This window comes from Streptopelia decaocto (assembly GCF_964273445.1).
Source record: "Streptopelia decaocto genome assembly, chromosome: 2".
NCBI classification, from domain to species: Eukaryota; Metazoa; Chordata; class Aves; order Columbiformes; family Columbidae; genus Streptopelia; species Streptopelia decaocto.
Window position 1 is genome coordinate 86,780,232 of NC_138655.1, and position 20,378 is coordinate 86,800,609.

At 39.2% G+C, this 20,378-nt stretch overlaps 1 protein-coding gene across 1 annotated transcript in view; it reads right to left on the reverse strand.

Moving 5' to 3' along the window:
• Positions 1 to 20,378, reverse strand: part of PIGN (phosphatidylinositol glycan anchor biosynthesis class N) — a 105,844-nt gene that overhangs the window by 11,094 nt on the left and 74,372 nt on the right. The window contains exons 19-26 of the mRNA XM_082045731.1: positions 20,113 to 20,224; positions 14,089 to 14,197; positions 11,992 to 12,094; positions 9,299 to 9,401; positions 7,799 to 7,885; positions 4,631 to 4,686; positions 4,066 to 4,141; positions 2,696 to 2,769 (exon numbers count right to left, since the gene is read on the reverse strand). Of these exons, the coding sequence (XP_081901857.1) occupies positions 2,696 to 2,769; positions 4,066 to 4,141; positions 4,631 to 4,686; positions 7,799 to 7,885; positions 9,299 to 9,401; positions 11,992 to 12,094; positions 14,089 to 14,197; positions 20,113 to 20,224 (720 nt within the window). The remainder of the gene's footprint in view (positions 1 to 2,695; positions 2,770 to 4,065; positions 4,142 to 4,630; positions 4,687 to 7,798; positions 7,886 to 9,298; positions 9,402 to 11,991; positions 12,095 to 14,088; positions 14,198 to 20,112; positions 20,225 to 20,378) is intronic.

The following is a 20,378-nucleotide window of genomic DNA, read 5'->3' on the forward strand; positions in this document are numbered from 1 at the left end:
GCCCACCCTGCTTGAAAAAGACACTTCACATCAATGGAGTTTCAATTTTGCAACAGAGAAACCTAACAGAGAACAAGAGCATCTTACAAACAGCACCTGCCTATTGCTGATGCAGGGAGTCCATGTGCTGCTTAGGCCAAGTAGAGCTGATTTTGATATTTCAAGATGGACTCAAGAATAAGCAAAGCCGTTTGGCACAGGCAGACATGAGGCTTGATCGGATGGGTCCTGCCCTGACAAGCACCCTGGTAGGCAGGTTGGGGGCTGCTAAAGGAGGTGCTTGCCCAGATTCCAGATCTCTGGGTGCCCCATAAACTGCTCTGAAACACCCAGCATTTTGGTGGCGTGTTTCCTAACCCACGGCCCCCTCTGTCAAGCGGCGAGTTACTTCTGGAAAGTAGGCTGCAGCCAGTAAAAGGAACCAGAAGGGAGCACGCAGAGTTATTTTTTCCCCCATTAACCTAATCTTCTTTTCATTAAACTATGTAAATCTTAAATTACATGAAAGCAATTGCTATAACTGGTTAAAACTAGTTGCTAAGTTAATGACACTGAAGCAATGTTGCAAACAGCGCACCCATTAACAGAGGAGTCTTTAACTAGAATACACTTAATTTATCAGTATTTCCATCATAAATTCACAAAGCTTTTTTGGAAATGCTGCAGCATTGCATGAGCATGTACTGCAGGGACACCTATACCAATGCCTCCTAATGAGGAAGTTTCCAATATTGCCTATGTCAGTTATGCTTCAGTAGTAAGAAAGGGTGGAACAACCTGACTCTGTCTCAGACACACTGAAAGGCCTCTCTGCACTCACCTATAGCTCAGATAGGATGTTGCAATCGTGTACTGTCTAGGGGGCACTAAACTAGAGGGCTGTTTCCACAGGCAAGCTCCAAGAACATAGTCTAACAGAACACTCCCCAAGAACAGAGGGAGGGAGAAAAAAAAATAAAAATCTTTGATCTGTAAATGGGGAGTTTAGGAACAATTTGTCCAAATCCCAAAAATCTACTTATTGCCCTTATGAACTGCAGGAAGCCTTTCACAACAGGACAACACTAATTGCAGGGCATGTTTATATATTACAAAGACAAGATTGCCCCCTGTGATGGCTTAAGCTATCTGGCAGGGGCAGCAAGAGCAATAAAGAGTGCAGCACAGACTTCAAGATGCGCTGATAATCAGAGCAGCACCTCCCCAGGGATCCTGGGCACATCTTGTGGTTTCCGCCTTGTTCCCAGGCTGACGCTGCGGCAGCATCACTGCTACTGCCATCTGAACACAGATGAATGAAGCCAGCACAAATACCAGCCAGAGTCACAACCACAGTCTCATAAAGCAGCAAAGAAACACTCATGTCCCCTGGTTTAAGCAGCTGGTGTCATTTCCCCTCTCACACAATCAGATGCACATTCCACACAAGCTTGCAATATCAGTGGTACTGCCAAGGCAAGCACTCACAAGTGAGGAAACACTGACTTTTATGCCGCCTGAGCCCTAGAAATGTAGATGGCCAACTGGTCTTCTGAGCAACCCTGATTCTTCAATGCAGCCCTGTTTCTGCGGAAGCCTTGTTGAGGAGGATGAATCTCCTTCCTTGGGGGCCCAGGGGCAGCCCAAGCACACTGAGGCAGAGAAGGTCAAAGGGATCACAGAATCACAGAATGGTTGGTGTTGGAAGGGACCTCTGGAGAGCATCTATTCCAACACACCTGCTAAAGCAGGTTCACCTAGACCAGATCACACAGGAATGTGTCCAGGCGGGTCTGAATGTCTCCAGAGGAGACTCCACAACCTTTCTGGGCAGCCTGTTCCAGTGCTCTGGCACCCTAACAGTAAAGAAGTTTCTCCTCATATTCAGATGGACCCTCCTGTGCTTCAGTCTGTGCCTGTTGCCCCTCATCCTATCACTGGGCACCACTGAAAGGAGTCTGATCCCATCCTCTTGACACCCAACCTTGAGATATTTATAAACATTGATGAGATCCTTGTGCTGCCCCTCCAACAAGAAGATTTTGGGCTGCTGTGTCCCTTGTTAGTAGCGAGTGGCATTGGATAAGGAGACAATGGGCAGGGCACAGGCAGGATGAAAACAGAAAGGCAGAGGAGCATCACACGGAGCAAAGACAGATTCCTCCTGCTCAGCTGAGCAATATGCAGGACAGAGTCCCTGTGGTGCCCCATCACAAAAAATATGTAATACTGAACACACCTTGAAAGCATTGAACTGCAAAAGAAGGGCATCCAGATTTTTTTTTGTCTTTTAAATGCCATTTGTGCAACAAAACTGTAAATTGGTTACATTATAAATGGGTTATTTTAAAAACATTGTAATATAGGCAGAGATGCAATATAAAACAAAAATTAGACTTTAATTTCTGCTCATTTTTCTACATTATGGAGGGAAAATGTGCTCCTTCCATGTATTGTCAACAAAGAATATTAAATATCTGATTGTTTCAGACAGGGCCAGCGCTTCCATTTATACTCATTTATCACCAGGAAAAGAATTCCTGAGCTTGCAAAAATCACTGAACAAAAAACCCAAACCATAATAACACAGAAAAGCAACAATGCGACATATTGGTCAATTTTTTTTTTTAATTTAGATTGATATTTGACAATTCTGAATTCTTGGCAAAACAGATTTGAAACTTTTACTAATGCAGAAATATAGCATTTACTGTACCTCTTAGAAGACAGTTGTGTTGTGACTTGAACAGCTTCGAAAGCACATGATACCAGAACAAAGGGGATTACAACCTGTTTAAAACACAAGCTTCATTTTGGTTTATAGCCATATTTACAAAACAACCTGGCAGGTTGTGGCAACATTTTTATGCTTTTGAAATGATCACAGAATGTGTATGTTACAAAAATAAAATATTGGCAAAAAAGGGCAGAAACTCATTTTGCAGGAAGCACGTTTAATAAATGAATAAAAAATTCCTTCCATGGTCACAGCTGAACTGCAGTGAAATAAGCCATGAGGCAATATGGAATACTATAATTAAAACACATTAATGATCCTCAATTTATCCATTTTAGCACTGGTGATAAATGCTTCAACAAGGCTAGAAGACAGAACTATTTAGATCAGATATCTCATGTGACAGGCTACAGAGCTCCAAGAATAGGACAATCTCACAAAAAAATCTGAATGTATTCAGTAAGGCAAGGATCACACTGCCCTTCCAATGCCAAGTAAAGCCAGTGTAAACAACCCAGTAAATGAAGAACAAAACAAGTTAGAAACATGAATGTTGCCTTTTGCTCCTTCCAAAGTTGACACGTAATCCTTAAGGTAACAGTGTAAATGCATTTCAGCTCTTACAGGCTAAAACCTGTTCCCTCGCATCTGGAAGGTTTGTATCATTGACTTACATCCTGCAGTAAAACATGCAGTAAACCTGTAACTTAATCTGCTTTCTCTGGGACAGAGGTAGCAGAAAGGCAGAGGCAGGAAATACTGCTTGTTTTAGCAATAATCCATACATTCCAGGTCTCCTTTCCTGTTTGCTTCTTTAGCTCTGCCTCTGGCAGATCCTGTACTCAAGCTGTAGAAAAGAGCTCCCACAACTTGCCTGCAAACAAGAAGTGCAATCCAATCTTTGATAGAATATGAAAAAAAAATTCATTGTAAAATGGTAACCTAATCAGTACAGCAATTGAAGCCTGTACTTAATGTAGATAGATAGAACTAACAAAAAAAATGTATATCCACAATGTTTCTGTAGATATTATACTATATGGAAAGCTTATAATTTTTAAAATAATTTAAGCTTTTTTGACATTTAAAATTTCCATTTTAATATAGTAAACTGATCTAATGAAGTTAAATTATACTTCCATGCACTTCAGCTTCTCTCCTTTGGGAATCAGAAGGGTCTGTCACTAGAAACACTACAAAGGCTGAAAGCATCACACATGGTTAAGAAGGCTAATGAAATTCAAATATATACATATCTTTTTGTAAACTACAAAGTAACAACCCTGTATGTGATATGTTATTTATTGAACAGTTTTTTGAGAAAATTTGACTGTGGTAAGATTACTAACCTTCAGCACAAGCAATCCTCCCATCATGAAGGGACTGAACACAGTCAAGAAACAATAGACAGAAGCAGGATCAAAACTAGAGAAAAATGAAAAAGACATTACAATATAGACCTGAAATGGCATTTTCCATTAAAAACCAGAGCATTTAGTTATTCCTGCAACATGCTGTGCATATATAGATTTTTAAACAAGGTTTCCAACTTTCTCTTCTCTTGTCCAAATATTAAATTAGCAAGGACTGTCCATCTCACTTTTCCTTCTCTATAGCTTTTCCTCTGCCCATGTCTTTCGAGGTGCCATGCTGCTGGTGAGTGGACGAGCTCTCTCAGCTCACTCTGTCAGTAAGTTATAATGGAAATCAAGACAACCTCATAATCAACAAGCTTAGGCTCTTAGAGAACACGTTACAGAGAGCAGAAACAAAATAAATTGTTATCATTATTTCACTGACTATTGCTTTAATTCTGCTGCCCTGATTTTGCTAAACAAGTTTATATTTAGAACGTCAACTGTACAAAGAATTTTTTGTACTCTACCGTGTTTCAAATCAATGAGTAAAATTTACCTGTTAACAGAAGCTATGTTTCCAGTGCCAAAAAAAGCTGTCACTATGAAGAAAACCTAGATGTATTTAAGGAAAATAGATCACAGAAATAGCTGCAGTAAAACAAAACCAGCATTTTCTGCCCTTTATTCCAATTTTCTTTCAAAATCCTACCATGAAACTAAAGCAGCTGAGACACTATTATAGCTTTATACTGTATTAAGAAATCCAAAGCATTGCCTAGCTCTACCCAATATTTCACACATCTATGTCAATTTTAAAAGACAGGGGTGGCCTGGGTAAGAGTTCAGAGCCTGTCTTGAGGCTCCTGCCAGAAAGCTGCAGCTTATTTTTTACTGAGCTCCCACCTAGCAAGATAGGAACATCCCCGGACCACAATCCCAGCAGTGCATTCAACCACATGTTTTTGCAGAAAGTACCAACATAGGCATGCATACTGCACACCAAAAGAGATGGCTTTATTGAGGAATCGACCATGTGAGAGTTAGTTGGCTGTGAAACAAGACTAAAGGGGTTCCTATACTATCCCTTCCCACTGGTTTGTTTTCCAAAGGTTATGCCGAGTCTATCTGTTACAACACAGGAATCCCATTTTTTTCCTTACTTGAGGGAGGGAGGACGACTCTGGCAGGATCCGTATAGCTGGAAGTGGTTTTATAAACATTACCCTTTTCATCTAGGTGCAACACATGCTGCTATATGAGCCCATGAATGATATGAAGATAACTAGGGGTCTGGCACACCTTTCTTATGAGGAAAGACTGAGAGCTAGGTCTGTTCAGCCTGAAGAAGAGAAGGCTGAGAGGAGATTCCCATCAATGTTTATAAATATCTCAAGGGTGTGTGTCAAGAGGATGGGACCAGACTCCTTTCAGTGGTGCCCAATGATAGGATGAGGGACAACAGGCACAGACTGAAGCACAGGAGTTTCCATCTGAATATGAGGAGAAACTTCTTTACTTGGAGGGCGCCAGAGCACAGGAACAGGCTGCCCAGAGAGGTTGTGGAGTCTCCTTCTCTGGAGACATTCAAAACCCAGCTGGACACATTCCTGTGTGATCTGGTCTAGGTGAAACTGCTTTAGCAGGTGGGTTGGACTAGATGATCTTCAGAGGTCCCTTCCAACCCCAACCATTCTGTGATCCTGTAATTTTTCTACCTTCTGAGCTCACTGAGGCTCATTATAGCTCACGTCTCTTCAGCCAAAGAATGGTTTTTAACTGCTTTTTTTCATCATGCAGAGGGCTAGTCAGTGACTATGGCTGCTGTCACCAGAGCTCCCTCCAGTCCTTCCTTTCCTCTTATAGCTCCTGCATTGGATCATTTATGTCTCTGCATAAACAACTGGCTACCAACCATTCGGCAGAATCATTGGGATTCTGCACGTAATATTCTGGAAGGATTAGGTCAGCATAACTAAAGAAATTATGCTTCCCATGAGTATCATACCATCTCAAGTTTAGTAACACAGCAGTCTTACAGCATAGTGCGATCCTGCCAGTTAAGATTTATAAGAAAAACAGTTCTGCAATGAAACAAACAAATACTAGTAGCACATAGATCTAATCAAAATGCTAAGCCTAAACAATCTGAATCTTCTTCTGGAAGATGAGGCTATAAGGTCCCTCAGCACATGCAGACTTTTGTGCCCTATACAGGAACCCTGAGACAGTCTTAAGATATACAGCTCACAGGTTGTAGTTGCAACATGACTGCTCTAGCACAAAAGGTTTCTCTTCTAATACCACTGTTTCTAAACATTAAACAGCATCTACATTAAAAAAAGCTACAACAGCTTTTGAGCAGGTGTGTTATCAAAGCTGATCTCTGCAAAGACTTGCAAATTGTGTATTTTTTCAGCTGGACAAAACACATTCAAGTGTTTTAGATTAAGGTAAGATGAACGGAGTGCTACATTCACGTGTTTGATTAAATTAGTACTAGGCTGGAGCTTTAAAATAATACAGTCTGATTGTTTGATTTTTGTTTTGGCTCATTTTTAGCATCTGACAGCAGTAGCTTTACTAGAAGTTAGCTTATTTTTTGTTAAAAATAGCAAAATAGCAAATGAAATTGATACATTTACTGCAAGGTGTCTCAGCTGCTTTTCATGTATACACTGAAGCAAACACAGATGTTCAACATTTTGCAAATTGTTTTGCCTCCCTCCTCAGCACTGAACTGCCTTCTTAATGAGGTATCTGTCACACTTCCTCTGATGGAGATTCCCAATGTCCAACAGCATTGTCCCAAACTCCCACAGTGACTCTGATCCATCCTCTCAGATTTGACTATTCCACAAAGTATAAAGACTGTTTTTGCTGGTATTGAGACAACTCCCTCCCAGCTCCAGCTATGATAACTCACCCGCACTAGAAACCTGTGTATTCTAGACTGCCTTGTAATTTCTCTCCCACTTGCACACCCATCTCCCTTGCTGCCAAATATCTTTCACTTAACAGTAGTTCCATGATGGAAGAGAAAAATGACATTATCAAGTCTCTGCAGTATTAAAAAAACAAAAACCACAACTGTAGCTCTAGCTACAGTAATGCAAAATAACTGCTCTGTTGGTAAACTAACAAACAGCTCTTCCTTCCCAAGCCTATATAATTTTTAACAGCAGAAACCATGTGTGTGATATAAATAACTCTAGGCCAGATTCTGGGAACACATTTCACGAAGAGTCTGTAGGAACTTCCCTTCTTGTCTCACGTACCTGACCATGGCCAATGCCTGCCCCCTAACATTTTCTTCTTAACACACTACCATACTCTAAAAAATGAAAATAACTTTAATATCACCTTTTCCAACTGATTTGTGAAGGTTGAATGAGTTCCCTCCAGCCAAAATGTAACAAACCAAAACCAAACTGAAAACAGGACTCCATAGAAGAAAGTTTACATCAACTGTAACAGTCATAAGAGACAAAACTTTACAAAGTGGCCAAGGAGCCAGATTCCAAAACAGTGCAGTTCGTACTGAATGTTTTACTACTTTATCAAAAAAAAAGTAATGTACAAGACCACTGTCTTTTGACCAACAGGAGTCAAATAATCTTCACCAGCTCCTGTTTCCAGTGGCTACCAGGCTACAAATTTTGACTGTGGAGCCTTTTGAAATAAAACCCATCTTTTCCCTGGAATGCAGCAACCCGCAAAAGGATACAAAGAAGAAAGACCTGCGGACGTCATCCAGGTGGAGTTGTCGAAACTGAGTTATATCAGTAGCATAGGCAAAGTTGAAAACAGCAAGCTGGAAAGAGAGCAGAAGTTAACATCAAATATCAACTGATACTCTTTGACAGAACCACCATATTTTTACTGAAATGAATGAGAAATAAACCCACTTTCCTATCAGCTGTTATTAGAGTAGTATTATGATGAGAACTTTAAACCTTTCCCATATTTTCATTATACTTTAATGAATCTGCCAGAAAGATTGTACAAGCGAGATTATGAAATCAACATTGAAGCTTCTGCAGTTATCTACACTAAAAATGAACTTCTATGCCTTAGATTTATTAGCATCTTTTTTCATCATGAATATTCCTCCTACACACACATACTTCCACTGCTCACATGAACATGTGCATAAAGACCCACGGAAATAAAAGGCAGCAATTATCCTCAGTTGACTTATGTTAAGAGTGAGAACACTAAAATATTCGCCATCTCCTCCACTCGGTTCTCAGCACAATATCACTTGACCTGAAGAGAAATTGCTTTAATGGAGTTTAAGAGGTCAATGAACTCCTTTTCACTGGGGAAAAGAAAAAATTCAAGTAAGACATTCAACACTGACAACATTTTAATTAAAAATAACCTCACATCATCAGAGAACCAACCTGGATTCTCTAATGTAAGATTTACTTTGTGGCATATATTAACAGGCATTATAGAGATGATTTTTCTAACATAAAAACAGGAAGCGGGGTGACAGCATTATTGTTGTTCCCTTTACTTGAAACCAAAAGTCAAATTATGTACAGGGAATGACAACATATCATAACTATATGTAGCATAAATACAGATTCATGTTTTCATTTCTGATACTCAACCCTGTCCTCTCTCTCATGTTTTAAAATTTTCTCCCTTGCAGGAGAACCACAAAACCACAGTAGGTGTCAGGTCTGCCCTGGTAACTGCTGTGGCTCAGATTTCACCTCCCAGCACTTCCCTCTAGTTATTAAGAGCTAAGAAAGAGTGGAAGGACAAAGTCAAACTAAGATTTCTGGTATTTCCTATTGGTATTTCCAGAAATCAAGCTATTTCTTCTCAGCCTTTCACTTGTGTTTCTGCCATCAGAATAAAAAAAGTACAGTAACATTGCACTTATTACTCTAAAGAGTTATTGTACCTTACACTGGATTAGCACTGCAGTTGATGAACAGAGCTTTGTAGACTACAGGACATACCACCAAGTCAAATGGATTTCCTGCATTCCAACAAATGGCTCTAATGTGGAATATCTTCAATAACACAAATTACAAATCTCTCTTATGAGATCACATTCCTGTTCCGTAAAACAGCTGATACTGGATTCCCAAACTTAAAGAAGTGCAAAGTGTTGCTCTATGAAAAGCACTCAGAGTATTTATTATGTCATCAATGGAAAAAGAAAGATAAAGCTGATCATTAACTTGATACAGTTATCTGAAGCTGTTACCTTTGGCTTGACTGAAAGACCATAGTGCTGCAGTGCTTCTTGCTCCATGTTTATCCACACAAACATCAAACCAGAAAGCACCAGTGGAAACAGAGCTTCATACCTGAAGAGCAATATAATCATAGTAAGTGCAGTCACTAACAACTACTTAGCATGAAATACTGACGTTTCTTTACTTTTTTCTTCACACAAATGATATACTGAAGACCTAGTGGCATTCTCCCACTTCTCTCCCCATTTCTGAGGAAATGGTTGAAGTTTAAAGCCATACAGTAAATGGCAAAGGTGGAAGAAAGAGAGGCGGCTTCAGCTTTGTCATGTTTTGCACTAGTTTTCTCATTTGATGGCTGCCACAACATTGGATGAGTGCCTTTTGTGTCATGATTAATTTTAACAAAAATGGAACAAAATTTAAAATATACAGGAAAAAAAATAATCACACTTGGAACCCATTCTCTGCAAAATGGAAAATTTTGCATGAAAGCTATTTGGAACTGAGGGGTTACAGGCCAACCTAGACAGTGACCAGAGATTGTGTCTCTTTAAGATCAAATCGTACAAACTCATTCTGGTGATCTCAGTCTAGTTCCAAGGAGAGAGGTATCTACATAATAAAAAGAGCATTACATTCCACTGAAGTGAAATATCCTTTACCATACACTAATCCATTGCAATAGCAGCATCAAGTCACACTAAACAGCATCTCTGAGCTGTTCTAGCTAACACTCCCAGCCCCAGAGGAGGACTTCTGGCTCCTGCAGCAAACTGTGAGTGTATTTCTGTGAGAGATTAAACCCCCAGATAACTTAGAGGTGTAGACTGTCATTGGATAATATTAATTTCTTGTTGCCCTCTACATCTCAGTTGTACTTTATGGTGCCTTTCAGGTTTGTTTTTTTTTTATTTCAGGATAAAATTATAATACTGAAACCATGACACTAATACTGACAACGCTGTAAATTTCTTCCTTTTAATTTTTTCTCCTCCTTGGACACAACTTATTTGTCTAAAAATAAGAAAATCATTGCAGTTAATCTTGGTATTGTTTCTGTTGCGCCTCCTCACTAGGGTAGCTACAAAGCAGTCCCTAACTGGAACAAAAAATTGTGGATAAACATTTCTGTTTAATTGCAGAATGACAAGCAGTTAAACATGAAGACAACAATGGGTGGGCTGTCACTAACACAAGGACTTAAAATCCTCACAATTGTCTACACTTGCCTACAAACTGAGTGTCTTCAACTGAGTCAGTGACAACTATTTGTATGCAACCACACTCTTCATCTGGCTTCAATACTTCCATTTAACTGCACCTAGAGACATGTTGTCATTACCTGGGCAACACACTGGGTTATTATTACATGATATGATAGAGCACTGAGGAGAGAAACACTGGATACTTTTGGTGCTGAGTGCCTCTTTCCTGCTTTGACTGTTTTCTTCTGACGTGGGTTTAAAAAAAAAAAAAAAAAAAAAAAGTTCCAAAATTTGTTGGTCTAATTAAACGTTGTAGGAAGACAGTGGAGAGCTGTTTAAGTGGTTTGGAGCAGGGTCAAAATACAAAGAGTGAAGTTACCAACCTCAGAGAGAACAACATTCATGATTTATCCGGCAGCCAGGACAGGATAAGAAGGTTGAGTGTAAGAGTGTGTGTGTGGACAGGAGTACAATTAGGATCAAAATCTTAATGGGGAAGTGGAGGCAGGACATTACAAGAGAGATGCTTCATCTAAGATGAGAGTATCCACAAGAGGCAGCTATTGCAAAATGTCTGCTGTAAGATATTTTATTTCACTTAATTTTCCAGTGTAATTAAATCCAGAAGATAAGTGGGAGTGGAGGCGGAGAGAATGGTTCCTATACTCCCCATTAATTATGCTCTTAAGAGCGAGTGAGTCCAAGAAAAAAAAAAAAAAAAGGGTGGGCTGACATGGTGTTTTCTTCATTAATAAGCTCAGAGGAGTTGTCTTTTATCCAAAAAGAAGAAAGCCCTACTCTTTCTGGGGACTAGCATCCATTTGAAAAAAAATTACTTCCACAAAAATCTCTCTGAACAAAATCTTCCCTCATTTTAGGGCTACCTGTTTCCTGTCACACATCATTTAAGTCATAATCCAGCAGCAGTGCTGAGCAGCTGGGAGACAAATTATTTTCTTTTGTTTGAGAGCAGAACACATGCCAAAACAACAAAAGACAAACTAAACCAGACTTTCCTATTTTCGTGCAGGATTGTTTGCGTACATACCCTTCCAGCCACTGCTTGGTCTGTCTCAGGGGTGTCAAACTCATTTTCACTGGGGACCACATCAGCCTTGTGGTTGCCTTCAAAGGGCTGAATGTAATTTTAGGACTGTATAAAATGTATAAATGTAGGAGTAGTTACATTTATACAGTCCTAAAATTGCATTCGGCCCTTTGAAGGCAACTGTGAGGCTGATGTGGTCTCCAGTGAAAATGAGGTTGACACCCCTGGTCTATCTGAAAGGAACATTAACAAACAGTATTTATAATACAAGGAGAAATATGGAAGTTCCCCTGAAATTTTATCTATGAAACCGAACAAGGAAATAAATCGTGAGACTACAGCTGGAAGCACATGCTACTCCTTTAACAGGTTCATGAGATTCAGCAGTTTCACATTTAGCCCTTGAATTTCATAAGTAAGACCAATCCAAAGAGAGTATGGGAAGTACCCTGTGCTGAGGAGCAGGTAGGTGGACATCAAGGAGAGCAATATGCTGAACAGTCGCTGAAAGAGAAATGTGGAGCTCAGTAATGGCAACACTGAGGAAGAAGCTGCAATAAAAAGAGATCCATCAGTCACTACATGTGAAGCATTTCATCCTCAGTAACAAGATAACATTCTTCAAATCTTGACACTTTATATACAGAAATTCAATACTAATCATATATACCCTTGTATTTTCAGAAGTTACTTTTGCTAAAGAAAAGCCAATGTTTGGAATGCTTAATATTTATCAAAAGTCATTTTAGTTCTCTACCATTTTAATTCCCTAGTGTTGTGGTTTGACCTCACCTGGCAAATAAGCACCACCAGTTGCACATTCCTCACCACCCCAGAGGAATGAGGAAGAGAATAAAAAAAGTGACGCCACCAACCTTGGAAAAGCTACAGGAGACCTCGGTACTTTATTTCTTATGGTGCCACATTTGTGATACACGCTAGTGACAAGGCAGATGCTAGTTGTGGTGATGGTAGTGACAAAGAATTTCTCTCCAACAGGAGCGCTGAGGACACATTGTTGGATGCCTCAGCTTTTTGCCTGCTTAGCTCTGTCTTGAATTATGCAGAACAACTTCAGGAAGTACACAAAGCTCCTACCTTGTATATCATATTCACTTAAAATGACTACTTCCAGTCCGAAAGACTTTTCTAGAATATTCAATACTACTGTGGCAGCAAGTAGACTTTTTGGGTGCATAGTTTACTTCACCATTAGCTTTATTTTTATCACAGAAACATCACCCACATCAAAGAGAATTTCTAATATACTTTTTCCTCACAAATCTAGACCTTTCTGGCTGCCTAAATCATCTCTAGGATGAAAAATGTTTTTCCTCTCAGCCTTACACAGGAGAGAAAGATAAGGTCTACCCTCAATTCCTGCTCCAGTAAGGCAAGCAGGGCATCATTGATTTCATCAACCTTACAACTGCAAGGAATTCATCCACACAGAGATCTCTGCTTAGCTTAGCCTGCTATAAAAAGCTAGGAAAGCATGACGGAAAGGAAAATGCTCCAAAGAAAACTACATTACAAAGAGACCATTGCTCATACACACACTGATCACCATCAGTTATATTAATTTTGAATCCATTTGCTCAAACAGAGCAGGATTGCTAAAACTGACCATATCTGTTTAAGGTAAAACAGTGTCACCAGTAGAGCGATGTACATGACATCCAGCCACTAGATAACAGGAGTCATAATTCTTCCAGTAAGCTATATTTAAATTTCTGGTCTTGACTTCCAGCAAAGAGCTGCTATCAAACTCTGGACAGGATACGTTTAGCTCTAAAACAAATCCCACATTCCAGATCACTTGGGGACAAGCAATCCATTTTCTAATGAAGCCCTACAGAAATTGTTTTATAGCTGAAATAGGAAAGGTATTGCTTTACTGTATTCCATAACCCCAGTGATAATTACATTTGCTCTGTTTAATCATCCTAAGATTTTAATTTTAGAGTGATAAAAAAATCCATTCACTTTTAAGTTTCTTTTTTCTTTAATAATAAGGTTCTAATATATATTAAACATATATTAGCATCATTTTTGACAAGCATTTGGAAGTTAGCTCTGAAAAGCACTTCCATACCCCAACAGTCTCCACCATCAGCTGCAAGTTCAAGCTTGTATTGAAATACAGCAACAACCTTTCCTCACTTCCCTATGTTTAACTGGATTGCTTGCAGAACATGTCACATTACCCTTATCTGTCTCCAAGTGAAACAAAAAATGGAATTATTATATCCCTAAAAGGGGTTTTCAAGATATTCAGCATATTCAAAACAAAAGATAAAGCTACTTGTAAAACAAAGTTGTTGGCATTTTATTACAAACTTATAAAGGAGTTATACTTTACAAGACTTTCTAACACATTCCTCAAAAAAACTCACTTAGGAAAGAATAGTGAACACATGGAAGAACTATTGGGAGTCAAATAAAGGAATATACAGAAAAGTAAGATGTTAATAAAAAAGTGTCACAGCCCCCCACCCAATCCCAAACTACCAGCGTTCAAGTTTGGGAGGGAAGATGTTCTTACCTAGAGTCATCCAGCTAATAATCTGATTCAATACAGGCAATCCCTGTTTGTTCTTAAGACTGTCATGGGTACTGCTCACAACATAGGTAGAGAGTGTAATACTCAACATCTAGAAAGAAGAAATCAGACAATGAAGCACATAATTAATGTACAGATCTATACTATCCTATACTAAATACATAAATATGCTTTGGAGTTGCATAAACACCTCATCTGAATCAACAAAAGAACAGGAAGTCTGATATGTAGTGTCAAGTATTAATAGTTTTTTAAAACTTCCTTCTTGTTTTTGGTGTGGGTTTTTTTTTGTGTGTGTGTGGGGGTGTTGTTGTTCTGTTGTGGTTTTGTTTTTACTGTTTTGTTGTGTGTGGAGTTTTTTGTTTTTGTTTTTAATTCTTATTATGATTTATTTGTGCTATTTTTAAATAGTTTCAAGAATTGCCCTGGATCACTGATTTTAAATTATATGCTCTTTGTCAAGAGTAACTACTTAAATACTCATGTAAACCACAGAAAACATATGCCCCTAGTTTTTTGAGGAGCAGCTACCCTCAAACAGCAACCACGAAGAACTGGCAGATCCTCCAGCTTTGCCGTAGGATCAGGTACAGGGTGAAGGGGAAAGGCTGTTAAGGCAAGAGCTTTGCATGGACAGCACAGCTCTTGTTAGAGAGATAGCAACAGCAGCACAGGTGGATTTTAGGAGATGGAAAGAAGCTGCAATCTTAGCAGACCCATTCAAAGGAAATTGTTTGAACCACCTCAAGCAGATCCGTCTGCTTTGGTGAAGCAAAGAAGCTGAAGATTTTTTTTCCTTGACTAATTCAAGAGACATCATTCAGTCATCAAGTAAGTGCAAAAAAACTTAGGAAAATTACCCCATGAGTCAGTTATTTTTGAAAGATGACAATTATCCAAGAAAACGCATGAGCCAAGTTTTCAATTACTGCTATTTATTCACAACTCTGCAGTTCCACTAAAAGGCAAATCAAGCATGCATGGTACTTTGCAAACACGTGCTTTAAAATTGCATTACAAGATATAATTGCTGTTGTGGCTTTTTTAGTGCAAAAAAAACTACACAGTGTTCACATCCATCACTTTTTACCATATGAATAGCTGCAGTGATAACCTAGTGGTACCTGCTCAGAGGATACACTTAGAAGTCAGCATTCTTTTTTGGTCTGGTTTCACAGGTGCTCAGTATCTGCTGCTTCAAGGCCACAAGAATATGTAACTTCTTTTTCTGTGTGACATCGATAAAGTACGCTAAAGCATTAAGCCTCCAAAAGCTCATGGAATTTGCCCCTTTATACCTCTAATGTTTATTTGGGATGCTTTCACAGCATCACAGAAGGTTAGGGACTGGAAGGGACTTTGAAAGATCATCCAGTCCAATCCCCCCGCCAGAGCAGGAACACCTAGAGCAGATCACACAGGAAGGCGTCCAGGCGGGTTTTGAATGTCTCCAAAGAAGGAGCTGTATTCACATCAGATCTCTCCCCTTTGATATATCTTTTCAACTTATTTTAGTGTCATAAGCTCTGGAAATCCCTCTGCTATTCTCTAGCCACTGGTGAAGTCACTTTGCACTCACTTTGTGCCATCTCCCATAATATATATTGTGCTTTGGAAGACTTGTGATGACCTGGGCATGTTACTAAACCCAATTTACTGCTGCTAGATCTATGCTAGAATCCAGGGCAGGGCTCAGCATCTGCTTTGGAGACTCCTGTGTTTGCAGTTTAAGTAATGTTCAAACTGCTCTCAGCTTTCACCAACATCTTCAGAACCCTAGAAGCAACTTGGAGATGCAAACTGAGGTCACCAGGTAAGAATCTGTCTTCTTTCCCCATTCACAACATTCTTGGAAGTTCGCAGATTGTTCTTAAACAGCTTAAGAGATGGCATCTAAGAAACACTCATCTGTAGGTCACAGCTAGAAAGAAGAAACCAAGGGTGACACCTGCAGTCCCAACACCTCTTTGCCTCCTGTCCCTTAGTTCCATTGATATGACATGGATTCCTCCTGTTTATTCCTACTCCTAAATTAGAGAAGAAAACTAATAAACTGACCACCATGGACCCACATGAAGTTCAAGCCTCCTAGGAAAAATAACTTGACTCAACATTATCAACCAATGGAAACAGCAGCGTTTTCAGTAGTGCAGCAAAAACTGGGATTCACCTATGAAACTGATGGCAAAGAAAAACTGGTGTTCTCTCCAGAGAAAAAAATTAAGTTGTACTTTAAGCACTGCAGCAGTCTAGCTGATGGGTTAAAACTAACTTCTGTTTTCACCATCCCTGAAGCCTTAATGACTTCTCAAAGATCACAGAATCATTCAGGTTGGAAACGACCTTTAAGATCATCAAGTACAACCGTAAACGTAACACCACCAAGTCCACCACTAAACCATGTCCCTCAGCACCACGTCTACACACCTTTTAAATCTCTCCAGGGATGGTGACTCCACCACTTCCCTGGGCAGCCTGTTCCAGTGCTTGACAACCCTTTCTGTGAAGAAATTTTTCCCAATGTCCAATCTGAACCTCCCCTGGTTCAACTTAAGACTGTTTCCTCTCATCCTGTCACTGTTACTTGCCAGAAGAGACCAACCCCCACGTTGCTAGAAGACAGAAGTAGCATCAACCAAAAGACAATCTTCTCCTTGTCACAGTGAACAAAATTGAGCAAAAAAAAAAAAAAAAGTTATTCCTGCTTTAATGACATCAAGAGAAAACTTGAGAAACTCTTGGCAATTTTCAGAAACTGTGAGGGTGTAATTAGTATCTTCTGCCTCAAGCAAACAGTGACATGTATCAAAACTTCAAAACATTACTGAAGTTTATGTAACAGAAATGTAAGTGTAACCATATTAAACTTAAGCTTGCATTTTTACTTTTTATAATTTCTTTATTTATACACTTCTGCTGAAAAATCTTTTTCATCATGCTGTTGGGATGTCTGGGACTTCGTTTCTCTAAGGCTAATATCCCTGTTGGAAATCTATAGTGTGCAGTTACAAAAACCAGTGAATAAATGAGTGGCCTGTAAGTGGCCTCTTAGATCCATAAAGGTGTGTAGTTCATACTCATTTGCTAAGGTGTACACTCTGTCCCATCTATGGAGAAACCAATTCAAAAATACATAGGACCAGATTGGAGGGAATTATCTATTCTGTGGATGACTACATGCAAACTGGTGGGTTTTTTGCCTCCTCCGAGGGTCTCTGCCAACTCAGGTTTCTTTTTGATCAAATGGTGATCAATGAATTTAATGGAACAATCTTTGTTCCTTTCCACACATGATATTTTCACTACAGGCTAATTCCCACACAGAAAATGAAGCTCACTTGGACAAGAAAGAAGAAACCTGCCTTCAGAAGAGGCGGGGGGAGGGGAATAAAATAAAATAAAAATAAAATTAAAAAAATCACCATAAGTGCAACAAAAAAGCCTAGGCTATACCAAATCTCTCTCTTTCTCTGATTGAAATAGGAAGCGAACGGAAAAGGCAAGTGTCTTTATTCAGATGCAATTCCAAAATAACCTGTGAAGAACAACTCAGGCAAATAAGAACTACTTAAGCCTTTGGGAAATATGATCTTATTTCTTGTATGAAAATGCATGTCATACCAAACAAGCAGATGCAAAAATCTGAGGTAAGGTGAAATGAAAGATTTAAAAGAGGGTTCTTGCACACAGATGCTACCACAACAAAGAAAAAAAGGATAAAACCCCAAACCAAACAACAACAAAAAAAACCCCACAACACCACCAAACCAAAACCAAATGGAGTCAGGGGATCCTGATGAGAGATGTTCGGCCAGATCAGTAGGCTTTTTGCTAAAAGGAAGAAAACTAGAAACAACAGGTATTCCTTCTCCACTGTGTAATTCAAAGGCTTAGTCAAAGCTGAACCTATAAAAGATGTGAGCAGAGTGGCTAAAGGAGCACCCAAGACAAACCATAAAGACATGAGGAAGAGACATCACATTTTCCATTCCACTTCAGTGAGTGCTTGGAGAAAAGGGGCACATAATGAAGAAAGACCTGTAGCAAATTAATCTATCTTCTCATTCACCAAAATGAAGAAATATCAAACAATCTTAGTTTCCTGTCTATGAAGGAACATGATCAGAGGAAAGCACAGCCTTCAGTGACTGTCTCCAAACACCACATGTGGGGAAGCTGCAAAAACTACTTAAGAAACCCCTTGTTAGATGCAAAACAGGAACCCGATGGTATGTGCTTAGGGGGTGTATGAATGTCAATGCCCTGATTGCTGTCTGTCATTGCAAAATAAGTCTGTTCCATCTGACTAGAGGACTCATCTCACCATTAAAAACTTCCTGGGAGCTGTAAATCAAAACTCACGTGTTCAAAATGCTCTAAACCAGCATTTCTGAAGATTATCCCCTTCCTTGTCCCCATTGAAAACTCCAACTCAAAATAAAAAGTAAAAGGAGAACAAGGGAATTCCATTGCCTAGAAATACTAGTCTACCGACAAACATTTTCCTTTTGTATTCCTGTACATTTCAAAGCAACAAAAGGCAACCTAACCTCCAAACAAGTTATTTATTTATAAACACGTGTAATTCCTCTGTAATGTCCTCTCTGCGCGCTAAGTTTGAACTATTTTCTCTCCCAGTCCTTTCCTTACCTAGAGTGTTAATGGCAGATCATATGTTTTCCATTCCCAGGTAAACTTCCAAAATAAAAATCTAAGAGACTTGTAAGTAGATGTCACTGTTGTAAAATATCCTCTGATTAAGGAGCAGTTTGAGGAGCTTTATGATCTTAAAAGTTGGGAGAAAAATGAAGATGTTACTCGCTGAACAAGCAGGCAGAACATCTTCATCTAATTATCTCAGGACCATATGTGAATTTCCTGATTCTCTCAAGTTGGCTCAAGAACAGCCTGGCATTACTTTTTGACTACAGATCTATTTCATCATCATAATAATTTGTGAGCTTCTCCACAAAGTTACACCATGTGAGATGCTGCAGCAGTTGTGTGACATGTTGAGGTCAGCCAAGTGCCAGATGCCCATGCAGCTGCTCCCTCTCTCCCCCAGCCAGTGCAAGTTGTTTTCGGGCATCCCAGCGAGAATCCCACTGCTGAGTATACACTGGAAATACCTGTCCTAAATGTTTAGGAAAGGAACTGATACCTCTTTTCAAAGGTAAGCTGGAAAGCTTAAGAGAACTCATCACCACATTATACATGTGTGCATGCTTGAGTAAAGGCATTTTAAGCATTTATTATTCTTTCCCCTCCTCCTTTTAACAAATTTGAGCTCCCTGCCTAAATCACTGAAATAATGAATGCATTGCTTAGCTCAATAAGAAACTCCAGCACACAGTAAGTCATAACCAATAACGCTGGTCCTGAAATAAAACGATTATCTTGTTACAAGTTAAAAAAAAAAAAAAGGACAGCAGACATGCAAGGTATTATTAGAATCTTAAAAGCTCTCTAGAACTTAATTAGCACCTAGTATGAAAAGACCTACCTATTTCACAAAGCTATAAAGAAAAAAAATCTCATCTTTCATCTGAAAGAAGAATTAAATAACAGAAAACCAGCTCAGTACCAGTCTCACATTGTTATTCAACAGCCAGAAACTGGAAAGAAGCCCCTGAACCAGCAAGCCTGTCCGCAGTGTGTGCGTGTGCAATTCCTGCAAAGGTTACTGGAAGTTACATATGCAGACGGAAGGCAGGACAAACTCTCAAACTCCGAGCAGAGCATCGAAACGGCTATGCAAATATATGTATCAATACACACAAATATGCACAGGATGAGATTTTGTGAACACAGCATTATGATATTTTAAAAAGCATGTTACCATGAGCACATGGTCCTCTTGAAACAGTCAAGGGGAAAACTCTTAGGAACAATCATTTTCTCCTTGAAAATTGTGGTCTTGGTAGGAACATGTTCTTAGAAAGTATGTAAAAATTTGTGCATAAAAACCCTATAACATTCAGAATTAGTGAAAAGTAGGCAACTGACCTGATAAAAATACACTTTCAGTTCTTCATTACTTCTGTGCTTATTTTCACTTCGACAACGACACGCCAGTGAGAAGCAAGAGATCAAGAGAGTCAGCAAACCAGTTGCTACTCTGTAAAAATAAACAAAAGAACAATAAAATCCCAGGCAATATAATCAACACAATCATGAAATTTTCAGAAAAGTGTTCTTCATTAAGTTGAGATAATTCATTACAGTGTCAAGACTAAATAGTTAAGGAAACTTCAACATTCAGCTTTAGAAAA